The sequence below is a fragment of the Prorops nasuta genome, unplaced genomic scaffold (assembly GCF_024137725.1).
Source record: "Prorops nasuta isolate Cenicafe-Biocafe unplaced genomic scaffold, Cenicafe_Pnas_1.2 PNAS00065, whole genome shotgun sequence".
In the NCBI taxonomy this organism is placed as follows: domain Eukaryota; kingdom Metazoa; phylum Arthropoda; class Insecta; order Hymenoptera; family Bethylidae; genus Prorops; species Prorops nasuta.
This window is the reverse complement of record NW_027116862.1, coordinates 273,925-300,014: the sequence shown is the minus strand read 5'-3', so window position 1 is coordinate 300,014 and position 26,090 is coordinate 273,925. Positions and strand designations below refer to the sequence as shown.

Sequence of the window (26,090 nt, the reverse complement as noted above, 5' to 3'; positions counted from 1 at the left end):
TGACCTGGGAGAGATAATTTCCAAAAGTAGATGAATTCATAGTGGACAGTATCATTTTGGTCCAGTTTGATCTCGAAAAGATTCGAAAATACCGCGCTAGCGACTATAGTTTTTGAACGTAACAGGCTCCACCGTCCAAAAAGACGATAGATTTATTATCATTATAATAAAGATTGACCAGAAGTACGACTGCACGAAGAAGAATAGTCGCTTGGTATAAAAATGAAGGAAGAGAAGTTTGAATCATGGTTAAAGGTCACTTTTTTGAAATTTGATCCGTCAGAGATTCAAAGATGATTCGCGTTGGATCGCGAGCCCGCGTCGTCGTTGTAGTCCATGGATTGGTCCGCTGGTTTGACGTCAGAGCAGATAAGAAGATATAATTGGCCGCATGCAGCGACAGACTTCTGCTGTGACAGTCGAGTCAGCGGCGTCCGACGCGATCAGCAGGCCACGCAATGTCTTCACCACCTCAATCTCAGCTGGACGCAACAGCTGTAGAGAATTTTCGCGAGTACCTCCGAATTCCATCCGTTCAACCGAACATCAATTACGGTAAGTCATTTTCCATTGTGTGAAAATTCTCATTCGCGTTCGACCTGTGCAATAAACCATTGGAAACTATTCAATTTTATTCTGGATAGCCCGTTAAAAACGAAAATCATTCTCACTGGCTTGGAATGGGGTCGCTCAACGATCCGTTTCCTACTTAGCTCGTATATAATTATCCAATTCGTTGATATTCCAACCACTCAACAGACTCGCTACATTCGATTCCAGTTGATTTCCTCTACAAGAGTAGCCCTTTTTAATCCGAGATGTAAATTTGGCCAGGACGCAGCAGCGTCATAGACGCTTCCCAGCCATTGTATGCCCCACCCTTCTCTCTTATTTTTATTTTTACACGATTTTACACACTAGTACCCAAATTATCTCGTACACAATTCCCCTCTCAACATTCTAAATTTCTCTCGTCGTCCCAGATTTTTTCATAAATTCTTCGGCAACGCTATTTACCCGCCTACTTACCTCGTCCTTTTTCAATTATCTTGCCTGACCTTTCACCTTATCCTTGTTCATTTTTCTACAATGAAATTTGTTTATATTTTTCTTCTATTTTCGTGTCTCTGGCATAATTTTGATTGGGTGCAATAATTTAAAAAATTTTCTGTAACTGATAAGAATACGAGAATTTTCCAGAAGGAGGGATAAGAGAGATTCTTGTTTCAGCTTGTAGCTGCCTGTCGTCCCCACTATTGAAGCGTTATATCTACATAGGAAGTCTTCTGATTTTACGAAATTTTCTACAACTTTTTTGTTTCATTTTCTTGGGTCATTTTAAGAGAATAGCAATTTTCAAAATCCATTAATTAATCTGATGAATTGTTTAACAGTTCTTTCGTCTTTTCCTTCTCCGCTTTTACTACTAGCCATTGATTAGACTTTGTTGTTTGGTTTTAGTTTGGAATTCTTAATACTATTTGACACTATTCCCGAAAAAATTCACGTAAAACTCGTAATTTAATACAAAGCTTTAATTATTTTAAAATACAACGATTGCCAAGCTATACAAGCCGGCTGGCTTTCCACTATGTATATCGCGTCTAAAAGTTTAAATTATTGTTGAATTAGAGGATGTGCGAATTTTTTTAATTTTTGTAATTTTCTTAATAATTTCTTAATATTTCAATATAATGATAATGAGAGTGAAAGAATATTTTTATCTTTGGTTCCTTTGTTGGATTATATATGATTAATCTGTTTAAAGGTGACCTCCTGAAAGCTGTAATTTATAAATTTTTGCTATGAGGAAAATTCCACTGAATATTTAATTTTAAATTTCTATACGTATAATGTAATTTTTTGTACACTGTAAGTTATGGACTAGTATTAAGAAGAATTATGTTTCAGATGACTGTGTGGCATTCTTACGAAAACAGGCAGCTTCCCTTGGCTTGCCAATCCAAGTCTACCATTGCCATCCGGACAAACCTATTGTTGTACTCACATGGGTAGGAACTCATCCTTCAAAAACAGCAATTTTATTAAACAGCCACATGGATGTGGTTCCTGTGTTTGAAGTAAGCAATATTCAAAATTATTATTATGATGGTAAATTAAACTTTTAAGATTAAACTTGGTTTGTAATGAATTTTTATAAATAATTTTTGTCAATGCCAAATTTGATTGTATTTTTACTTTTTCAGCTTTGATTGTATAAGCAGTAAATTTATTTGATTCTAGGATAAATGGACCTACCCACCATTTGGTGCAAATATGGATGATAAAGGAAATATCTATGCCCGTGGTGCTCAGGATATGAAATGTGTTGGAATTCAATATCTGGAGGCAATCCGTCGTTTAAAACTGAATGGCCAAAAATTCCAAAGAACTATTCATATATCTTTTGTACCAGATGAAGAGATCGGTGGTATTCTGGGAATGAAAGAGTTTGTTAAGACAAAAGAATTTGATGCTTTGAATATTGGATTTTCCCTGGATGAAGGAGTGGCTTCACCAACTGAAAGCTTTTTTATGTTCTACGGTGAAAGATCAATTTGGCATGTAGAGATTCACTGTACAGGCAATCCTGGACATGGCTCTATGTTAATGGATAATACTGCTGGAGAAAAGTTAAGGGTTATCATAGATCATTTTATGGATATGCGAGCAGCTGAGAAAGAGAAACTAAAGGACTCAAAGAAGCAATTGGGAGATGTTACTTCCATAAATCTAACTCAAATCAAGGTGTGTTTTTAAAATACTGTAATATTTATCAAAATAACTTTTATTTTAGAAATAGCCATTATTAGTTAAAAATTAATATTTTTAATAAGAATTCCATTGCTCATAATTTTTACCGCATCTTTTGTTTTCATGCCTGTTTCATTAGGAATCCTTTAAATGGTAAGTACCCTCTGGTTGGCGAATAATCTTCTATTGTTAAAAAGATGAAGTAATTTTATACTACAGTATTTTCTTTTTTACTACACAAATTATCGAAATAACATTAATGATAGAAATAATATTCTTTTAGGGAGGAGTGCAAACTAATGTTGTACCACCCGAGCTTATTGCAATATTCGATTTACGCTTAAGCACGGACGTTGATCACGTTGAATTTGAAAACAGAATTAAAAAATGGTGCGAGGAAGCTGGAGAAGGAGTATTTTACGTATTTGAAAGAAAAGACCCCAGTATTAACAATACTAAGTTAGATGAGACTAACGTGTTTTGGATGGCTTTCAAAAAGAGCATAGATGAACTTGAACTGAATTTGGAAATTGGTATATTTCCGGGTGGAACAGACAGTCGTTACTTGCGAGGAGTAAGTTTACTATTTCTTTACTTATGTTAAAACAAGATTGATTTTAACAGAATTTATTGAAATAATATATTTCGTTTTAGATTGGAATTCCTGCCCTTTGCTTCTCGCCAATGAACAAAACAAAAATTCTCCTGCATGATCATGATGAGTATCTGAACAAGGATATATTCCTACGTGGAATTGAAATTTACATGAAAATAATTCCATCAGTGGCAAATTCATAGAAACTTTTAAGAACTCGTGAATATATTTAACAGAGAATATCACGAGAGAGAGAGAGAGAGAGAGAGGAAGAGAGAAAAGTTTGATATTCATATGTGCAATAAGAAAAAGTCGAAGGCATATCGTTGAAAATGTTTAATATTGTTATACAAACTATAGATTTTATAACTGTTACGTATTCTTAAAAATATACTTTTTGAAGACTTGAATTAATATGTTACTGTAAGAGAGTCAATAATTGAAATCACAATATTGGTGATACAATAAACTGAAAATAAAATAATTAACAAGATAAGAATATACGAGAGTGCAAACGAAAAGTGAAAACATCAACAGAGAATGCTGTTTATACCAAAATATTTACAAGATAAAAGTAAAAAAGAACATATTTTTACAGAGATAAGATTGTAATGAAACATGTTAAGAAATTAAAGGGAAAAAAATGATATAAACGACTATCTGAAAATATTGGAAAAAATATAGATGTTCAATTTTGTACTGGAAAAAATAACAATCGCGAACAAAAAAACAGTGGTAGTAAATGAATGATAATTATTTATGAATTTGCATTATAAGAAATCCATAACAATTTGAAAAGTGCGTTAAATATTTTCATTTTAAAAAATAAGAAAAAGGGAATAGAGAAAAAACGAAAAAACCGCCGTGAGGAAGTGTTATTGACCTTAGCAGTAATAAAAATATCTTTATGTCGTTTCATCAATCGAAAAGGGATTTAATGTTTACCAACGTATCGCATAAATCACACAGACTCAATCGTAAAATACGATAATGGTTTGTACATTCTTTCTTACGTCACGCAACAAATATGTGTGTGTGAACGTGCTTCCCGCCATTACTGTACGTAGTTTTCATTCTTAACCAACCTGCCAGGCGCCCCTCTGTAGTAAACTCAAATGGACTCGTCCGTCATCTTCGATCTCTCAAGTCGTAAATATTTTTCTTTCTACAGAGGGAAAAGATGTGTAAAATTTTCAGGACATACCATTAAAAAAAATAGTCAAATATTTTTTCTGAGAGCACATTTTCAAAAGAAAAACGTCATTCAGCGTAAATTTAGAAAAATATAGACAACTTTGGGCTCGGCCATTTTGAAGTGGGGAAGGTTAGGGAGGAGGGCGATGTTTCTGTCAGACAGAGCAGAGAAAACCGCGTTAAAACAAGAATCCAGTTAGGATTAATGAGAATTATTTTAAAAGTGAATATCGAAGAATGAATTATTGATGAAATTTTATCGATCGATCCTTATTTATTTTAGTAAAAAAGTAGTTTTCATTGTCGGCCATGTGCATTGGGCTCTATTTAAAATGTCCTCGTAGTCTGGACGGCTGGTCCAATAAGATTTGAGCGGTCGGATCACGTGATACTGGCCGGCCAATCAGCCACCGGGGATTTGAAATCGTGCGTGGTCTTTGTTCACAAGTCCACCGTCAACGTTGCCTCAGTTCCGTGAGGGGGCCCTGTGTCGGTGTTCGTTTGTACGTGGTAGCTGCCGAAAATCGCATAATTTCTCGTAAATATATGTGTGAAAGTGTTATCTTGCTGGCAAGACGACGTACTTCGAGGATCGTCGAACAAAAGGTAAGTGCTAATTATCGTAATAAGTTATTGAAGTGGGAAAATTGAGGGGAAATCGAGTCGGATAAAAATTTGCCGGCCCTCTTGTGTCAATGTACGCGATGAACGAGCTCCTCCGTCCCCGATCGAAATTTTCCACTTTCTTCGCGCCTTTTCTTCCCCTATCCTCCAACAATTTGTAAACAAGAGTTGCTCTGTCCTTTACCTTATCATTTTTTTACGAAACACGGCCATTTTTCATTGCCGCTAATCCCGGCGATATTCCCGCGCTCGAATTCCAGGATTTGTCGTTTCTCTCTCTCTCTCCCTCTTTCTCTCTCTTTCCTGCCAGTTTCCACCATTTCTCCCCTCGACCCTTCGAACATCTAACCAACCCAACCCATCTCGTCCATTTATTTTTCTTCGTCAAAATAATTCAGCTATAGTGTACAAATTTCTTGTAATTTTTCGTCGATTCGACGAACGTCTACTGTTTTTAGAGGCTCGCATGCATTTGTTTACGAATAACTAGCATGAATAACGTGTGTCTGATGGTACGAAGTATGTTTTGGGCGGGAAAAGCATCGCGGAGAGAGATGGAAGCAAACAGACTGCTTGAAATTGACAAAGATGCACGCATGACGTTACCAACGGTACGAGTATAAACAATACAGAGTAGCTTTTGTTTATATCCACATCTCGACTAACAACCAGTGACTTATCGAGAAACACTCTGACATTCCCAAAGACTCGATAAATGTTTTGCCAATATTTCTCTCATTTCTTTACTTAAATATTTCCTTCTCCAAATTTCTTCTCGTCTATCGAAATTCGCTCGTAATTTTTTTCGCTATTTACGATAGACACCTCTCATTCTGGTCGCAAAATCATTCACGGCTGAATGCATGTAGCGTAAATAAGTCAATTTGTTTTTGTTTAATTTGGGCGGTAACTTTGGATGGTGCACTGGATAAACGTAAAATTCATGTTGAAACGAGACGTTTTAACTGGGGGTGGTGGCGGTATTCCGCGATTGATTCGATGAAAAGTTGATAGTCGCTAAAAATAAAGCAATGAAAGCGTATGAAATTGGCGGATGTGCGGCCTAATTGAAGGAGACCGTTTGGAAGGGCGTGGATTCGTTAAATTAGTAAATGGACTGAATAAATTTTTCCATGAACAACAAAAGTTAAAAATAATTTCGGGAAGCATCTTGATTTATGATTTTACCTGCGAGATACGTGCTTGAAGAAATTTCCGAAAAACGGGAAAATAGTAGGTAGAAAAAGCGGCCAAAGGAAAATCAGAAGGAGGCGGAAAGGATACAGAGTCAGGAGGAGTAGCGAGAGAGAGAGAGAGAGAGAGAGAGAACACTTTCGAGCTCCGTCGCCAGGAAAGCTATTGACCGTGGGAACCTTCTGGGAACTCTACCCTCGGCCATACGTCTATCGTCACGAGTATTCAATAGGCCGTTCCTAAAATTTTCCGTTTTACTCATTTTCTTTGCAAAAATACTATATATAGCAAAAAATCCATTAATCTTCGTCCGTTTTATTTATTTCCTGCTATTTCTCCCACCGAAGCACCTATACGATTCCCTTCTTACAACCTTAATCCTGTGGAATATATTTTATAGAGTAATACCTTGGACAATAATAAATAACTCGTTAATCCAATTGGCTTGCACGGTTCTATCGAACGTGTGATATTGCGCCGATAAGAATAATAGGATAAAGTTTTCACGATGGGCTTGAAGCTGGAAAAATCGATAGGATTAATAGGTAAAATGAAGTAGCATTAACCCCCGGGACGGACCTTGCTAGAATTATCGTAGGACAAATATGGAATATCGATCGTGGAATTTGGATGGAGGGTTTGAGAACCTCTGTCTCCGTCTAATTTCTTCACCGGCAAAATTTTTCAAAGCATTTAATCCGCGATTGACTCATCCTTGGTGAAAGCTAAAAGTTTTAATGTTACGAGCTCGCTCTTGTCTAATGAGACCAGAACTAAAATAGAACGTCTCTCGGGAATCATCAATTAAATTTATTGATGTGTCGCTGCAGAATTTTTTCGCGCTAACTTATCCAATCGTCCACCAATCAAGCAGAAAATTCAACGAGAGATATATAGTACCTATATGTATATATATATTATAAGGACAAATATTTATAGTTGGCGCCATTAAACGAGACTAGATTAATAATAAATCATGCATTTACGATATATGGTAAGTATTTTTGAGTCTATTAAATTTTAGAGAGGCATCGAGTATTAATATTTGTTTATATTAGAACGTCCCGTATTCACCGAGTCGAAATATTCTACACGCGGATCTTTATCTTCTTATAAACTAAAACACGATATTGTTTCAGAATTATTTGCTACTTCGTTCTACGTCAGGTTTTATTACACCTCGTTATGCGTTATTATATCTCGTCATATCGTTTTTAAAACGTGTGTGACAGAGGAACGGCATTGTTGGGGGTCGTTATGGAAGGTTAGAAAAATTCAGGAGATACAGGAGTGAGAGAGACAGAGAGGCTGGATTTTGAAAGTTAGAGGTGGAAAGGGGTTACGCAAAGGGCTGAATTCCCTCTCGATACGCGCGCTAAACGAGGCTGCACACGGTGAAAAACGAATATTCGTGCGTGGAGCAGCCCCTGTTTGCTCGTACGTACATATACGTGGGAGAAATGTGTGCGCACGCAGGCACGAGAACGTGTGTACACAGATGGGCAAAGGCTGCGCTGCGCATGCGCAGAATTAACGCGGGGCGCAGACATCGAAACTCGTAAATGGCGAGTGGTGGAGAGTATCAGATCGATACTTGGGTAAGGCTTGCGGGGGGAAAGCTAGGGACGGGGAGAGGGGGGGGATACGTGCGGTTGGTCCATCGCGGATCCCCGAGAAGAGCTCCGCGCCCTCTGGATACGCCCCAACTCACCCCGCAACTTTCCACTTTTATCCCCGTCGCATTTCCTACTCGTCAAAATATATATTTCTACAAGCACATTCTCCCGTTGATTTTGTTTCATTCGATTTCTTTCTCCCTTTTTCGATAGTCGAACTTTGGTTCTATTTTGTACATGAAAATAGTTACCTAAAAAGAAACGACAGTTCTCTTAATTGGCGAGAAAAGAGACCGAGCTTGCCGGGATGCCTATAGCGAAGATAAAAATCCGACGGTAGAATAATAGAGCCGCTGTGAATGGAACGTGGTGGTTTTAGGGAAAAATTTGGCCTTGCGCGGCAAAGCCGAGGAACTGGCGGATTTCAGCAGGTAGAAGTGTAAATTTCGTCTCCGAGCGAGCCGGAACAGCGTTGGGTCTCTTTGGAAGACCCGGGGGTCAGGTAGACGCTGAATAGAATTTAAGGATCAGGAAAACTCTGTGTGCGTCAGGTACGAAGCAGGTATAACCAAAATTGTACCGCATTGAAATTCCGGACACGCGGGAATTACCGCTTTTGTTCTTACTACCCAAATTTTAGCCGCCAGAGTTTCAGTCGTCAGAATTTTCTATTCTAATGGACGTTTCGTTCGTAGACCTACCTGGAACTCGCAGATTTTTCCAGCAATTCCTTAATGGGATCTTTCTCTAATAAAAGGTTATATTAGGATCTTTATTGAGATTTCACTATTGTGTCCATTGTGTTGGTGTATATAACGGTTGTATTCTTAATTCCTGGATAACTGTTAACTATTTATTTGTAGGTTTAATATTGAAGGGTGACCGATTTTATACAGCTAACGTCGGCTTTGTCTATAGCAACAGTATTTCCGAGAATTTTAAAATTGCCACAAAGGCGAGGATCGAGAGTTGTAATAAAATAAATTCTTACTGCGGTGGCAAGTGTGTGTTTGGTTTGCCTGGAATTGGACAATGAATAGACGAAAATGCATTTATTATAACGGCGCGATTCACATTGGACTCGCTTGATAAGTTCGTAGCTCGTCCAGAAACCGGTTCTTGGCGCTTGATCACAAAGAAACAACCTGGCTCCCAAGCGCACGCAACTTCGCTGCTCCGTCCCGGTCCCGTACCTAACTTCACTCTTGAAGGATTTTATATATAAAAAAAAAGGGATAAAAAAGAGTCTGCTACTGATACTTTTGGAATTCTACCTTATCAGCGCATGCCTAACCTATCCTACTAGCAACTTTTGTTTAAATCCCTCGCTCAAGACTTCAATTTCTATACTATTTCTATTTAAAATTTTAGAAAGCTATTCTAAAAACCTACTGAAAAATGTACGCGTCTCAAGATAGCGGAATTTATTCAAATTACTTTACCGAAGAAATCATAGAAATCGTACCTAACCTATCCTACTACGTTTTATTCCAGTACCTGGGCTAATAAATACCACTTCCCTGTTTTAGACCATTAGAAAGCTCTTTTGATCTACATATGCGAATAGGATTTTTTATTCTACGAGATTTTCAAAATTCAGCAACAGACCTGGGTTTTAATCGTAGCGTAGATTTTTAATTAGATTCGTCGTTTGGACCGAATCAATTTTCGTGACTCTACGAAATCGTATAATAAAGTGATTAATCACGCGAAATTGAATGGAGAATTCATTTGGACGGAGTCCCCGAGTATTCGCGGCGGTCTAGCGGCGAAGTTTCGAAAGCCCGGTGAAAGGGAAATCTCGTCAATTGTTGTAAATAGTTACCAGATAGAATGGCCTGTATAACGAAGCAATTTAGCTTGCTCGATTCTAGCCCATTTTTCTCATTTCCCTGTTAATTGCTCGGCCGGACTCTAGGAGTAGCCGAAAATGGACTCGGAATTTTCTATAGACGAATCCAAAACAATAAATTCCGTCATTCACACACAAGCTAGAGTTACCAATTATCACGAATTACCGAGAATTATTTGAAATGTTAACTCTGCCTGAAAGGAAGTCATCGGATAAGCCATTTTTTGCTGTTACCGCAAATTTTGTATCCTTTTAGAGCGGATTAGCCTTCTCCGCTCGCTTCGTAATTCGTGGAACCCTCGAGAAACGACAACAAACGAATACCAAGAAGGTTAGGACAATTCCGTGAAAACTTTTTGTCTCATAACCCGAAAAACGAGAGGCATCATAATGCTCGAATATTTTTGATTCGAGTAAAAAGAAAAATTGTAGGATGTATGATTGGTTCTTGCGTTATATTTTACTGAAAGATAAAACGTTAGAGAGCAAAGTGAATTAATGCGCAGGGAGATATAATTGCGAGAAATTTGGTAAGCGAATAAGTCAAGGACTGCGCGCAAAGTGAGTACTCAAGAAGGAAAGAGATGGAATAGTGAGAAAGAGAAGAGAAAGAAGAAGAAGGTAAGAAAAAAAGAGAAGGATATGAGGCGTAACAATGCGAGCGTGTCTCGTTCCGCTCAGTGCTCTTTCATCCTGGGACTGGAAGACTTGAGTTGGAACAGCCTTGGGCCCTTGGCCGCTTTATTTTCGTCTGTTTCTCTTTCGAGGCCTGCCTTTGTCTGACTCTGTCTCTTCAAAGACCAGCAAACTCGCGTATCGCCAGACGCACCAGACGTGCTCGAACTCTCTCCTTCTCCTTCTCCTCGCTTTTCTACTCCTCCGTTTTCTCCTTCGCGCCATTCCCCCCCCCCCTGCCCTCCTCACCTCCCATATCTTCATTTTTCTTTACCCAATCTACACACATTCTTCCTACCCCTCCCCCACCCCGCACGCTCAATTTTTTTTTAATTCCTCCAGTCCCTTTGTTCTTTTTTCATTCAGAAACCCACCCATTATAATCAGCATCTGCTTCCCCCACCACCGCTGCATAATACCTAATCGTTTACAAAATTCGATAATATCGAAACTCGACGAATCAAACTTTTCCCGCCAAAAATCGATTCCCCATCTTCCACCTTCTTGCTCCAGTCGGAATTCCCATTGAGATTAGCCTATCGGACGGCATTTAAACAAGAATCTCTCTGCTTATAAATGCTCTCGCTGTTTTCCGACCACCCGCCATTGCCTGTCCTTATCCGGGTCGACGACCCATCTTCGCTCGTTATTTATTAGTTCGCGCTTTATACCGACCTTCATTTTTTCCCATCAACTGTACATCCTCGACTACCAGATCAATCAGTGAATACCATTAATTTCTGCTAGCTCTTTCGAGTAATTCTTATGAATTATTAAAAAAAAAAAAAAAAAACAAAACAAAACAAATAAAACCATTTACCTTGAAGAGCTTCTCGTCCATGCTCTCCCAAACAAAAACACGATTCAAAATACAAAATAAACGTTTCGAGGTTAGAAACCAAAACACGAAGACACAATTCATAGAAATCGAAGAGCAAAAGAAAACCAAGAAAAATACGCGTATATGCAGCAAAGCTAAAAGTATTGAAAGTAGAAAGGGAGGATGAAGATGGATAAAGCGATCGGTGAGAATGATAAGAGAAAGCTCGTATAGTTTTCGTGGCAGAGTTGGGGTAGAGTCGGTGTCACATCGGCCATGGAGTGTGTAAGAGAATGAGGGGGGGGGGGGGTGGTCGAAGGAGTCTCGCTGGTACGTCAAGGGGGAAAAGAGTGAAGGAGAGATATTGGGTGAGGTAAAGGAGGGGGGAGGGGGATATACTACGAGCCACGCGTTCTATAGTAAATCGACTATAGTACTATGAGTCAGTCACACCCACGAGCCGGTTGTGAGTTCAAAAGCCTCGTTGAACGTACTTACTCGTTTTACCTGTTACTCCGTGTGTGGGTCCGTCCGTCCGGTTGTATGTGTGCGCGCGTGTCTACCCCTACCCTCTTCCTCGCTATCCCCACTCCACCAACCAACTACTCTCGCTCTTCGTCGCTCGTTCAGACGTTCATTCCACTTCAGTCCAAGTCTTACTTTATATATATACACACACAGTATCGCTCTCCCGCTTCACGCCGCGCCCGCGCACCAATATTACTACACCCTTGTGCGTGTGTGTTTGTGCTTGTGTGTTTCTCACACGCGGCAAGCGAGGTCACGCATACGCGGGAATCTATTGGCCTTGCCGCGATTCAAACATTGGTAAGAATTCTCATCCGACGGATTTTCGAGCTATACGATTCACGGCGAATGAAGCTCACATTTACGCATGCATTTACGCTCATTAAGCCGGATCAATTTCATCGATCCCACCTCGTCGATCCTTCATTCACTTCTTTGTCCCCCCACCCCCTAATCACTCACCCTTTATCAATGCCACGATAATAGGCCCGTTATGATTAGTGGAAATTAATTTTGCATAATTAATTAGCGTAATTAGTGTAATTTAATTCTACAAAGCAACAATGATTAATTATAAGAGAGAATAATACGTTCGATCGTTGAGAGATCCCTCATTGATTTTTGGTTTTGTGTTTTCCAGTCAGTTATAACAAATGTTGGAAGCAGAGAGCTTGCCCAGTGCTGGGTTGGAACAGGGGCTAACGAGGGACCCCTGGCTCACGATGGATTACTATCTTGGTGCGGACAGCGTTTCCCTGCAGGAGATGCTCGACGTCGATATCAAATGCGAGACCGATAATGTGATCGGCGGTCTCAACGACCTCGGCTTCAACTTTGCTGATTTGGCACCCTTGGAGCTCGACGACGACCCGATTGGGAACCAAAACAGCTGGTTGAATGGCAACAGCATGCTTAATGGAAATAGCAATAGTTCTACTAGGTATGGATATTCACCCTTTTATCTCTAAACATCTCCGCTTCAAGTTGGAAGATCAGCAGAACGCTATGCCAATTTCAGTTTATTGCTCGCTGTATTACAGCTTTATCAGCATTGCTTCGTTCCTCGGTATATCCATTAATTATTATTCTCTCTTGGATAAGTTTTACCGCTTCTACGGTTTAGTGCACGTTTATCGTTGATTTTTGTATTTATATACCGGTTAGTGACTGGGAGAGAGTACGTGGTGATCGGTTTTTCATGGAATTAAAAACTAATTGTTGATTGATATTTGCAGCAATTTTAACCTGGACCTCAGTGGCAACGATGCAGCCTCGGTTATGGTGAACCCGAATTCCGTGATGCCTGACATCACGAGGTCACCGACGCCAGGCACGAGGAACTTTTCTTTCACGTCGAGCAGCGAGCGACAGCTGAGCGAGGTCAAGGTGGAGGTGGAAGACAACGAGACGGAGAACGAGAATAGCAACGATGCTGAAAACGACGATGATAACGATACGGACACCGAGGGACAGTACGACAACGATGGCTCGGATAGCGACGAGGATTCCGAGGAGGAGCACCGAGTGGTGCCCAAGGTGACCTTGAAGGCTAAATTGACGGGTTCGACGATCAAGACGATTCCCCCGCAGATCAAGACACACTCTGCTAAGATAAACACTATAGGAGGCATCAGGGTGCAGAACTTCAAGGTCCTGCCTAGCACCAGCCAGACACACCACGTCAGAAAGCAGATTTACAACAACAATATTCATCTTGGCCCTAGCACGAGCATGGCAGCGGTCAAAAGGGAAAAGGATTACAGCTTAAACGATTTTGACGAGAAACTCTATCCCAAACCTGCCTATTCTTATTCATGCCTAATCGCTATGGCGCTTAAGAATAGCCAGACTGGATCATTACCTGTCTCGGAGATCTATAACTTTATGTGGTGAGCTTACACGTTTTCTCTCACCTTTTAGCTCCCTTTTTATTCCCTAATTTTACGTCACTCGTGTGTACTCCCATCTTCCTCTTTTCATTCTCCTCCTTTCTACTCCCCTTTCACTCAATGTCATGGTCGACCTTCGACTTTCAGGCCATTGGGCCAAACTCTCCCTTACCAAAAACTGATTTATTCTGCGATCATCCTTCGACTATCGAGTCATCCCCTGGCTGAGATTAACGAGAACCTTTTTTTATTTACGTAGAAATTTCAATCTTAAAATTGATAATTTTTTTAAATTAATGTTTTTGTTGCCTGTTTTTTTGTTTATTATGCTTCATTAGATAGTATTTTTTATATTGAAGAATTATTTGAAGTTCAGAATTTTTTTAAATCTGGTTTTAAAGTACGTTTAGATTTTGTTTTCTTTGAAATAATTAGTCTTGGTTGGCAATGAGAGAATTTTACTGCTGTATATTGGGACCCTAAAAATAAAAGGAAATTTTCGAACGGTGTCATATGGCCAAGGACTGGTTTGGTTAGGGCCATTTGGCCGGAAGAGCTCGGGACTGCTCGAAGCCCTCGTGTGCCTAGTTGAGGGGAGACGTTGTAGGGAAAGGGACGAGGGGAAGTATTGTCCTTTCAAGCCCCCTCTCTCTTCCTCTCTCTCTCTTTCCCTTTCAATCACCCCACCCTATGTTCTGTTTTGCTCCTACTACCTTTCTTTCTCGCACCAATTGGAAGAACTCGAAGCAAGCTGCCATTTTGTAAGGGGCCCTTGTAGGTGCACCAGGTGCATGTCGGGGTACAGTCCCCATAGAAAATGCAATTCGCTTTTATTCTTCCTTCCCATCTCCTGCCACCAATAATACAAACCATGAATCTTTGGTCGATACTTGCTTAATTAGACTCAACACATGGATTTAATTTTGTCTAATTCGATTTTTATTTTTATTAATTTACAATAAACGTAATTTACGATTTTTACTTTATTCAAATAAACCTAAACTCAATCTGTATTCTATCGTAACGCGATTATTGAAATTTAGTTTATTCATAATGCTTGTCAGAGGTATTGTTTGAAACTAATAGAGAAACATTGTTTACAGCGAACATTTCCCATACTTCAAAACTGCGCCAAATGGTTGGAAGAATTCGGTGAGGCATAATTTGTCGCTGAATAAATGTTTTGAAAAGATCGAGAAGCCAGCGGGAAACGGGAACCAGAGGAAAGGCTGCCTTTGGGCGATAAATCCAGCGAAGGTGGCAAAGATGGATGAAGAGGTACAGAAATGGTCGCGGAAAGATCCCCTGGCTATAAAGAAAGCGATGATTTATCCGGATCATTTGGAGCTGCTCGAAAGGGGCGAGATGAAGTACTTGACTGGTTACACCGATTTGTCGGAGGAAACGGAAAGCTCGGGTGACGAGACAACGGAGGAAGGAACGGTGTACGACCAAACAATTCACCACACTCATATCGCAGCCAATTCTGTCACAGATAGTTACGACGAAAGCAGTCAGGATTGCGACGTGGACATAACTGAGCAACTCTACGACGAGATCGACATTGAGGAAAACAAAAGTGCCCTGCACATGCAGCTTAATATTACAAAGCCAAAAGAGTTCGAATACCAAATCAGCCCGAACACCGCCAAAAGGCAGAAGACGCTTACCGGTGCTATCCAAGGCAATTATGTTTACCAACCAGTTACCACATCCAGGAGAAAAACTCCCCTGTTAATCAGAACTGGGGCTAGCACCGGCTCTTTTATCAAAATTGACTAAAAAAACTACGCTTAATTCGTAATTCCAAGTACTCGAGCGAACTGAACGACTGGAAGCAATTGGCTAGTTTATTACGGCAGCTACCGTTATTTCCCACCACTGCTGTCATTTTTTTCTCGCGATAAGAAAATACAATGGAAATGAGGAACATTTTATATGAAGAAATATAAGATCTGTGTATGGCTGCATTATTTTGGCTCATCCAGAAGGTGCCGTGAGATTTTCTTAGCAATTGTATGGCATCGATATTGGAAACCGTCGAACCCTCACGGGGCAGCTAGCCATCTCCTGATCAAGCACTTCCCGAAGAGAACAAGATTTTCTTCTCAGAACTGAAACTGTCTAAAGGTGATTCCTCTTCAAAATCAACTAGCCGTAAGATTTTAGGATTACGGTCCAAATTATTGGTCTAGAATTTTACATTGATTTTCTAAGTAAGCTACACGAGTAATTTAATGTACAGCTTTGTTGAAGCAATCCTTCAAGAATGACCATCTCCTCACCAACCATATCGAGGAGAAAACCCTCAAAACGTTTGGGGTAACTGAAAATAGACGATATCTGAAGTAACCCTAAAAAAATAACTGATTGCAATTGAAAGTACTGGTCGCTCGAGTTTCATTTTTTACATTCTACTTTCTACTTTACCTTCCAGTAATTTAATGTGTATAGATTCAATTGTGATACAGTATGGTATTAAAATGAAAGGGACATGCACTATATTCGAGAGTTTTCAAACAATTTTTAATCGATTTGAATTTTTGCATGAAATTTGTAGCAATGTGTGAGCTGAAAAATTTAAAAATCGTTTGATTTTTCAGCGGTGAGTCAGTCATTTGAGACTCATATTTTTACGCGGCACTGAGAGAAACAGCGATATCGATAGAATAAGTTAAGGAACTGTACAAATAAACTTATGATATAATGGTGTGTCGTGCACATTTACAGAGTTCTTCCGAAGTTGATTAATATCAAACTTCCGTTTAAGGATCTTTATAAATGATATATTTATATGAATAGTAAGCTCGGTACTTTGATATAGTATACGTAAAGTAAAGGTGATCAGGATTTGTGAAGGTGTACTAAATATGACTATTTATATAAATATATCGTCCTCATTATTTATTGTATATTTTTCGAGCTTTCATATTTTTTTTAAGATCTTTTGGCAAATAAAGCCGCAATGTTTCGTGAAAATTGTATTATACGTCGTAAAACCGACAGAGTAGAACGTTATTCTTATTGTTAACGTGCTAGTTTTTTGTAAGGTGAATAGGTAGCGTAACGTAATAAAAATTTTTTATCTGTTTTACGAAGTAGGAATGCGGTTTTAATTGTCAAATTCATTTACCACCGATGCATTTATTTTTCATTCATTGACTCGTACAGTTTAGTTCGTTGACATGTTTCATTTAACGAATTAATTTACTAGGTTAAATTAATTTGCTTGAATCGGCTCGAATTAATTGTTTGATTGATTCGTTCATTTACTACACTGGATAAGCAGCGTGCTTATCTTATGTCAACGAGGTACCGTAAAACAGATCAGAAAACGAAGAGACGTTTTGCAACGTTTAAGTTCACGTTACAAAAAAAAGATGGAAAAATAGATAGTCTGCAAACCGATGCAGATAGCTGCTGGTACTCATTGCCACTAATATTGTACAGCGAAGTAGAATTTAGTAGTTAGATAAAAAATGGCCTGAATGGACTTTCTGTAGCACAAAGGAAAACGAGAAGGGTCATTTATTATTAACATTAAACGATGATAATCTTTAGTATTGAGTACTCATGACTGTTTTTTTAAACAGAACGAAACAAAGAGCGAGTAAATGAGTAGAAGGCATTTAAAACATAAGAGTAGTTTAATTATTTGGCCAGCCAATCGGTTGTGGCCAGACTGATGTATTATAATTTTTATACATTGCTGGAACTAAGTAATTGATTGTAAATGTTTTTGCAATTATATACCTGATATATGATGAGTATCAAGTTACTTAGATTCGCGTAGAGTACAAATATCGTGGCTGGTATTCTTAGTCTGATCAATAGACAAAATGATCTTATTCTTTTTAAATTATAAGCTAGATCTCATTACAAATCTAATAATATCACCGGAACAGTTGATTATTCATAAGTTTTATTAAAAACGATAGTTTTGACAATTTCTTTCATATTGACTGACAGCCTTTCATTTCATCTTAATTTATTCATAACTAACCGATAGCTTAGCGAATAGGATCAATCTGTCCTTTAAGAAATGACTATGAATATCAGTCTGTGACAAGAGTAGATGAATTTCAATTGTAAAATTTTGTAGTATAGGCCATTGGGAATTGTATACCTGATATATATATATATACATACAAATATATATATATATATATATATATACATTTATATATATTATTATTATTATGTATAAAATTGGTCGTTATCGTGCTTCGGTTTTTTCTTTTCTCTTTTCTTTTCCTTGTTTTTTACTGTAACTTCTTTTTATTTTATTAGTGAGATGTTCCTCGCTCGATTCAGGCCAGTGGAGCTAGGTAACTTAAAAATCGAGCACATGCGTTACATTTTAGTTCTCTGTAAAAAGTTTTATTATCCGAACAAAATCCATATGACAATGCGTATTTTTAAGCTCATCTCGTTCAAAAAATACACAAATATGCATGTGTATATATAACTTTAATATTAGAGATGACAAAATCACTCGAATCATCTTACCGTTACAATGATTCAGTATTTCTAATTTTGCAAAATATGTTCATTTTTTTTACAATTTAGACACTGCGAGCATATTTCTGTGTGATAATTAACTTTAATTGAAGCATGTTTACTTTGTTTTTGTCGTACGAACCAGCAATATTACAGTAGCTTTGCGATAATAATGAGAAGGAAATATAAACTGGATCCTTGCTTTAAGGTGTACAAACGATATTTTTTAAAAATCTAGAAGCGGGACCATGATTTTATATAGCTGATCGAAATTTAATTTTATCATGTAATTTGTCCTTATTTTTGCTTTGTAAGTTTAAATACAATCAATAACAGTTAAAAATGTATAGATCATCATTGTATTACTGTAAATATCTTTTTTTTAATAAATCAATTGATAGCTTTCAGTTCTACGTGTAATCTATGATCTTAATCGATCAAAAATGCATCATTAATGTTAACCCAATAAAAGCCCCTGACTAACTGTCCTAAAACTGTTAATAAGATTATTAAGATAACATTATTATGTAAAAATAAAAAAAACGAGCTTTTGAGAGGTCTCCAGTCAGATTTATTGGGAAAATTATTTTCAATAGTTCATGTACACCTTAAAGGAAATGCATTTACCCAGTCACGATTAAATTAATCAATAGGTATTTGAAAATACTTTATACCTGTGTTTACAATGGAAGAATGTGATAATTTGTGCATCTTTACAACTACATAATCCTAATCCCCAGCTCCTTTCTATTCTACCCCCTGTACTCAAGTATCCTCCCACCTATTTCTCAAGTATTTTTATAATACCTATAATTTAAGTTTCTTATACATTGATGAGACGATACTAAACTGCCTCGCACATTTTTTAATCGCTAAATAATAAATCTACTTGTATAATGCGATAAAAAATTGCAATAAGTCATGTCACTGCTGAAAACAGAAAGAAATGAAAGTGGCCAATGTCAAATTTATACACTACAAAGATCTCTCGCACGCATAGTATATATTTTTGTTTAGACCAGCCAAAGGATGGGTGGCCTTGAAAGTCCCACGAAAAATGAAAAACAAAAATATTAAGATTTCCCATATAAGATAAACATATTTTTAGCTTATTTTGAATATATTGAAACCATAAAGGAAGATCAAGATTCTAGGTTTAATTTCGTATTAAGCGCCGATATAAGACTCGTTGTATATTGTTATTATATATATATATATATACATAAATTTGCATATACATATATATACATTTTAAGAAACATAAGTACTGTGTAATCCATTGACTGATTTTTTCTATGGTTCTACATCCAATGTTTTCATTCTTCAAAAACTTATCGGAAAATCAATTTTCTCATGAGAGAACAGGCGATGCTATCTGTTCCTCCCGTTTCCTTTTCTATTGCTCATCATTGTATAATTCGTAATTATATCAATTTTAGATAAAGCGTAGTGAATAAAAAAAAATAATAAAGATAGTAATAGATAAGGAATTAGTACAGCTTTTGTACCTGTTTGTAATATTTCTATTGTGTACAAAAAAATGTTACGATACTTAAGGTCTGTGTAGATCCTGCTGATATAATTGATTTGTACGAATAAACTATATGTGTAATTGAAAAAAAGAAAAAATAAGTGAAACAGAAAAAAAGTTTGCTATACAAATATATACGTATATACATAATAATGTTTAATGTCATCATATTTTACACAAACACAATACAGCTTCTGTGTTTTTATAATAATTTAAAAAAAAAATTGTTTACAATTTTTTCCGCTTTCTTCACTTTCATAAAATTTGTTAGTTTTATAGTTGAAAACTCCTTCTAAAATTATCTTTTCTGTCTTTCATATATTTTAATTCTGAACAAGGATCTTTATGGGAAGATTAAAAGTTGAATATTTAACATATAAAATAAAACGTATTTATTACACATGATCTTTTGCTACTACAATATACTCGTAATATATAAATAGTTAAATATATATATACATATACATATACATAACGCATATACATATATATATATATATTTAGATATTTACAACAATATTTTTAAGGCAGATCTCAAATTAAAATAAAAAGTATTATACACACTATCTTTTTTTCTCACTCATGTATTCGTAACTTCTTACATACGATTTATTTGTTTAGTCAGTTTATTTATTTATATTTATAAATTGCGCTTTTTACGCTCACAGGAATTGTCCCTTCATCTTTCGTTCAGTAAACTTTCAACAAAAGTATTTCAGATTTATTAAACAAAATTCAGTTTTTGGTTCTATTTACAATCTATTACTGAGTTTCGCTTGTATTTATAAATCTTCGGTCAAAGCAAAAATCCTCTACTAATTTTCATGGACGGTTAATTGGTTTTGTGGTTGAAAATTCAAATAACTAATATTTCTTTCTATTCTTTTTATTCGGAGTCAAGATTAATTTTTTAGGACAATTCCAAGATGAAGCTCCAATATTAAGTTGCTCTATAACGTAACGCCATTTCTTTTCAAAAGTTTCTATACAAAATTAATTGCATAATACGATGCTGATATGAAGGAAAACAGTACGGAATCAGCAATAAAATATAATTTAATACAGTATTTCTCCTAGTGTGTTGGATCTCGTCGATATATTGGTTCCCTTCCTTTAAAGAAAGAACAAAGAGGAAGCAGATTTACAATAGTAAAAACCGTAGCCTAGCCATTCCAACTTAAATGAAATAAAAGAATGTACAAATTTTCTTTGCATAAAAAGACATTCTACACGAGAGACCAACTGCACACACATACTTGTCATGAATTAGACGGTTTCATTCAGCTACGATTGAAAATATCCTATTTTCGCATCTATAAATACATAGTTTATATATATTTATATTATATTACATAAATTTGTACTCTCAACAAAACTTTTGGAAAGGACGAAAGTAAAATTCTTCCAAAATTTCGTCATAAATAGTGCCATTAGTTAACAAACAAGCTCACACTTGCAATTGTCAGTTTGTTTTTTCTTATATCACAAACGAGTACTTAAAAGGAAGGGTCCACTTGTGAAATTTCCGGGTAAATTATTACATAACATAGTTTTCTATCTATAATTTATACAATAGCTTTCTCACGTATTCCTCATTCAAATAATTCACAAAATATAAAAAAATTTTATTTCATAATCTATTCTTGGTCGTCAATCAAAACACATTCGAAGCGTCTCTAATTAAAGAAATTATAGACTAACTTTTTTCTTTGTCAGTTTACCCTTTAACAATTGAAAGTAGTCAAAAATTAGACATATCAAAACGTACGTAGATCGGTATTTAAAATCGAATTTTGAAATTAAATCGGATATTTTTCTCCGTAACGAAATTTTATCGTTTAAGTACAAAATTTTGAATATCGGTCATTACATTAGACTCGTTTGAAAAAGCTCCAGGCATTCTTTACAAGTCTTATAAACATATTTTTACAAAGTACATCTATACAGAAGATAAAGGAATCATATACCACGAGCTTTACTAAATTCATCCAATATTTTAGTACACGCGAAAAAAAATACCTAGAAAAGAGCACAAGCTATTAAAAGCTAACTCTCTATTTTACTTTCTCGTTTTCTCGTATATCGTAAACTTTAATAAAAAAAAGGACAGAAAAATGGTAATAAAATTATCTTTGGTGCCCCTACTTTATGTATTATAATAATCGCTGGAGTAAAAACAATGTAATAATGAGGAATCAGTACTGTTATTAAAAAGTAACGCGCGAGATTTAAAGCGGTTTTGTCCAATCTAATTAAAAGCTTATCTTCTACATGATTTTCTTCTGCCAGTTGACCGTTTTGGGCGTCGATTCTTCGAGCGCATTGTACCTAACCAAGGTAGAATAAACTCACTGAAACCATATAAGTAAATTAATAAATTACGGTTATATTTCATTACGATAGACTACTAATGTTTGTATACCTTGGGGTAAAACTAGGAATGGGAGCTCCAAATGCAGTAACCGGCAACTGAGTGTCCACTTGAAGACTTTGAATTTGATCGATATCAGGCCACAAAGATGTTACAGCTTCTTCTTCTACTGCAGAGGGACATGGTCCGGTATGATTAGTATTATAACAAGTTGCTTGATGATTTTGCCTTTCCTGACGCTGCTTCAACTTTTCTATGTGCCTTTGCTCTCTAATAAGAAATAGAAATTTAACTACTCAGTTATAAGCTATTCATTTATAAAATTTTACAAGATTAGAATTATTTTTACCTTATTCTTTGCACATCCCACCTCTTCCTCCGCCTTTCATCATTTTCTAACTTTAAATGACGTTTGTTAAAAATTTCATCGTCCAAATTTTCAGTTCCTTCCATTGTGTAGCAGCTTGTATATATTTTTACACGCCAATTTGGTACTTCTAAAGAAGTACTAGTATCTGAATCTATTGGTTCCTTCATATTGTTTAATGTGTAGCCTGGCTCACCCAAGGCTGTATAATAATGTTCTTCAGTAATCAGGAAAGATTCTTTTTTCACTAGGCCTTTTCCCTTCTTGTCAGACTTTCTATTACCTTCATTATTTAACTTATCCTGTGAAGGTGATGTATCATTGCTAACTGCAGATGAACAAGAGATGCCGCGCTTTCTCTTACTACCACCACCAAGTGGAATCAGATCACTTCTACGTTTCTTTTTTCCTTCCCACTCATGTTTTAATTCACCACTGGACTCCTGCTTAGTATCATATTTGTCCTGATTCTCACTATATTCCTGCTTAACAGTAGTAATCCCACCACTAGTGTTCAACCTTATTTTAAAACTCTCATTGAACTGAGGACTATTGCACTCAGACTGAATGTTCCTATGGATTTCACTGGTCGATGGCACTGTTACTGAATTGGTAGCCGATGGTGAAAGTGAGGCTACATGATCAGACACATTGGAATTCTCACTACTTTCGGACCTAAGCTTCTGTAAATTCACCCTCCTGTCCATACGCTCCAAACGAAGCTTGAGCTGCAACAATGTCATATTTCACTTTAAGTGTTCTAGATATCTTATACAAAATTTTAAATGACTTAATAAAATACTATTACAGTTCTTGTAAACATGTATAAAGTTTTAATTAATTAAGAAAAGTGAAAAAAAAAATAAAAGTGAAAAAATGAAAGGTAAGCACAATTTTAATGATGCTAAAGAGCTAACAATTAGTGTTGACATTTCGCGAATTGTTAAATAGGCTATATTCACAGATTTAAGAATTTTGAGCGGGAAGACAATGGTACAGTGGTGGCCTCTGGTTGGAGGTCAGGGCAGTAATCATCTCTTCTAGGATACGGAGTAGGTGGAGGGATCATGATGAAAGTGGCGCCATTCGGTGAGTAAGTCAAGTGACCTTGAGAAATAGTCAAGAAGCAGCAACACGACACTTCAAAAAGTGGGGGCCAATGACATTTGTGCATGTGCGCAATGTTTATGAAGCACGTTTTACAAAATGGCGCAGGGCCAAAATTGTAGAAGGTACAAAAATTTGCATCAATAAATAACTGAAAGAAACAAAGTTGCACCGACCGAGAATTCATTCAGCGATGACCGTTCTTCAAGGTGGAAAGAAAAAGCTTTCCAAGTTAAAAAATTAATGACGAGACTGTAAAGTTTTCTAGGCAATACAAAATTTATTGGCAAATCGATGTCTAAAAACATGTAGCTACTGATAGTTTTCATGCGAAAACAGTACTCATCTCGATGAAGTTTTTAAAACGTAAGCATTAAAATTGTGCTAAAAATGTAGAGAAATTAAAACATCTAGAATGCTCGCGACAAAAATTGAACTGGTTGATAAATATTCGAGATAAACAACAACCCCGATAGCATTATATTGTACACAAAGTGGCTGAATTTTTTCATGACGATTGTGTAATAATTATGGCAATTAAAGAATAGCTTATCCAACGATCGTAACGAATGTGATGAAACTGGAGATAAAAGTGTATATGTATTTAAAAAGTATAGATACATAGTGGAGGAGATGCAGGGAAAATACTAGGTGATTAGTTTAAAAAAAATTAATAGGGAAAGGGGGTAGAAGTGAAAAGAGGGAGGTAGAAGAGGAAGAATGAGAGAAATGTAGATACCGTTTCATTTTCCTGTCTAAGTGCGGCGAGCAGTTTGTCCTTGGTGACAATCTGTTCAGACTGTTGCTGTATGAGGTCTAGGTGAAGGAGCAGGAGCTCCTTGAGATGTTTGACCTCGGTGAGGTCGTTCTGCCTGGCTTCATTGCCTCGGAGGGGGCTGACACCGAGGGCGGAAGTGGCAGGGGCTCCTCCATCGGTCATGCTGGCGTACATATGGTCAAAATCACAGGGAAAGCTGAGGATGCCCTTGTCAGCATCCTCGTTGTTGGGCTGAAAGTCCTTAGCGGTGGTGGTGGTGCTCGTCGTGAGCGTTGTTCGAACACCACTCGACGAATTCAGGTGCTCGTTCATCGCGGCCACCATGTTGTTGTCGTCGAAGCCCAGGGTGCCCGACTTACAGGCCCCACCCGGATGCAACTCACCCACCTCTACTTCCTCCAACTCCTCGTAGCCGACGACGCTACCACCCTCTACGTCGTCGACCTCTCCGGAGACCACGGCCAAGCAAAGCCCTAACTCCGAATCAACCGGCGGCGGCGACCTGCCGTTCCCGTTCCCCTGTCTCTTCACCTCATCCTCACCATGCACCACGACGCCACCACCACCAACTCTTTTTATCGTTCTCTTCGTTCCACCTCCACCTCCACCTCCTTCCTCCGGAACAGCGCCACACACGACTTCACCAGGAAACAGGCAGCCAGGCCTGCCAACCTTTTCCACGGAATAGAGATCCTCCTCAACGACTAAACCGATTCTCTCAACGTTCACGAGAAACGTCGAGCCATCCTCTGACATTTTCCACTCTCACCAGGAGACGCCAGCACAGCCTCGTGGACGCATCCAGCGTGCCACGTTTCGACAATCTCACCATCAAGCGTCCTGTATTTCAACGTTGTTTCTTTCCCAAACTTCCATCAACCAACCTACCGTGCCGACACACCGCGACCGACCTTTCACTCCAATTTCGGCTTGTTGTTTTCTCCCTTTCTTCTCCCCTTAGTACGAGCCTTCCCACGATTTTCGGAGGACAGCCGGCTGCCCTTCTTACTCCACTTCCTCGCTAACTTTTCCCTTGATGACAAATGCTCACAAAAATGGCAGCCGTTCCACTGCGCACTTGGCGCCTGGCCGTGTTTACGAACGGGGACGCCTCCGGCCTCTCCTGCTTTTAGTCCCCTTACATTCGCTTCTTCGCTTCTCTTTACGCTCATCTACGGTCTCAGGTCTACTACTACCGTTAACCGTATACTACACTCTCTCTCTCTCTCTCTCTCTCTCTCTGTTTCTCTCGTCTCCATTTGCTTTTCTGTTTCCTCTTTTTCTCTCTCTATTACCAGTGCTGCCGCAACAATCGAGTGCCTGGCGGCATCTGTCTCAACTTCCTATATCTCCAATTGTCGTTCCCTCGTTCTTTCTTACCAGCTGTTACACTTGCTCAAAATTTCATGCGCCACCTTCAAATATAAAATATGTAGCTCTCCTTTTTATATCTTTCATCGCCCACTTTATTAATGAATAAATTTATCTTCTCTTTCAGTTATGTAACCTTTTTTCTATATTACATCATAAGAAAACAACACGTGTTATTTTAGTTTTAAACAATAAAACATATTAGCATTACTAAATAATAATTATTAACGATGAGAATACTTTGTGACACTATTGTTGGTCTGGTATTTCAACTATTTTTCTTGCAATGAGTCTTTCAAGGATCAAAGGTGTGAAACTGTATTT

At 37.6% G+C, this 26,090-nt stretch overlaps 3 protein-coding genes across 4 annotated transcripts; 2 read left to right on the top strand and 1 right to left on the bottom strand.

Annotated features, from left to right (window-relative positions):
• The first annotated feature begins 268 nt into the window (after positions 1-268).
• Positions 269-3,759, top strand: LOC136784684 (aminoacylase-1B-like). Its single transcript, XM_066745535.1, has 5 exons — positions 269-555; positions 1,912-2,081; positions 2,245-2,748; positions 3,038-3,328; positions 3,409-3,759. Exons 1-5 carry the CDS (start codon positions 459-461, stop codon positions 3,550-3,552), a joined length of 1,206 nt encoding a protein of 401 aa, XP_066601632.1. The 5' UTR covers positions 269-458; the 3' UTR covers positions 3,553-3,759.
• Positions 3,760-5,017: 1,258 nt separating this feature from the next.
• Positions 5,018-20,021, top strand: LOC136784696 (uncharacterized). Of its 2 annotated transcripts, none has more exons than XM_066745551.1 (4): positions 5,018-5,149; positions 12,493-12,792; positions 13,088-13,741; positions 14,845-20,021. In XM_066745551.1, exons 2-4 carry the CDS (start codon positions 12,506-12,508, stop codon positions 15,521-15,523), a joined length of 1,620 nt encoding a protein of 539 aa, XP_066601648.1. In that variant the 5' UTR covers positions 5,018-5,149; positions 12,493-12,505; the 3' UTR covers positions 15,524-20,021. The 2 variants fall into 2 exon arrangements, with proteins under 2 accessions (XP_066601648.1, XP_066601649.1); XM_066745552.1 differs by lacking the exon at positions 5,018-5,149 and adding an exon at positions 12,019-12,152.
• A 128-nt stretch (positions 20,022-20,149) lies between these two features.
• On the bottom strand, positions 20,150-25,709 carry LOC136784695 (male-specific lethal 1-like 1). Its single transcript, XM_066745550.1, has 4 exons — positions 24,357-25,709; positions 22,493-23,238; positions 22,195-22,413; positions 20,150-22,123 (listed from the first exon to the last, which is right to left on the bottom strand). Exons 1-4 carry the CDS (start codon positions 25,149-25,151, stop codon positions 22,033-22,035), a joined length of 1,851 nt encoding a protein of 616 aa, XP_066601647.1. The 5' UTR covers positions 25,152-25,709; the 3' UTR covers positions 20,150-22,032.
• Between the last annotated feature and the right edge of the window lie 381 nt (positions 25,710-26,090).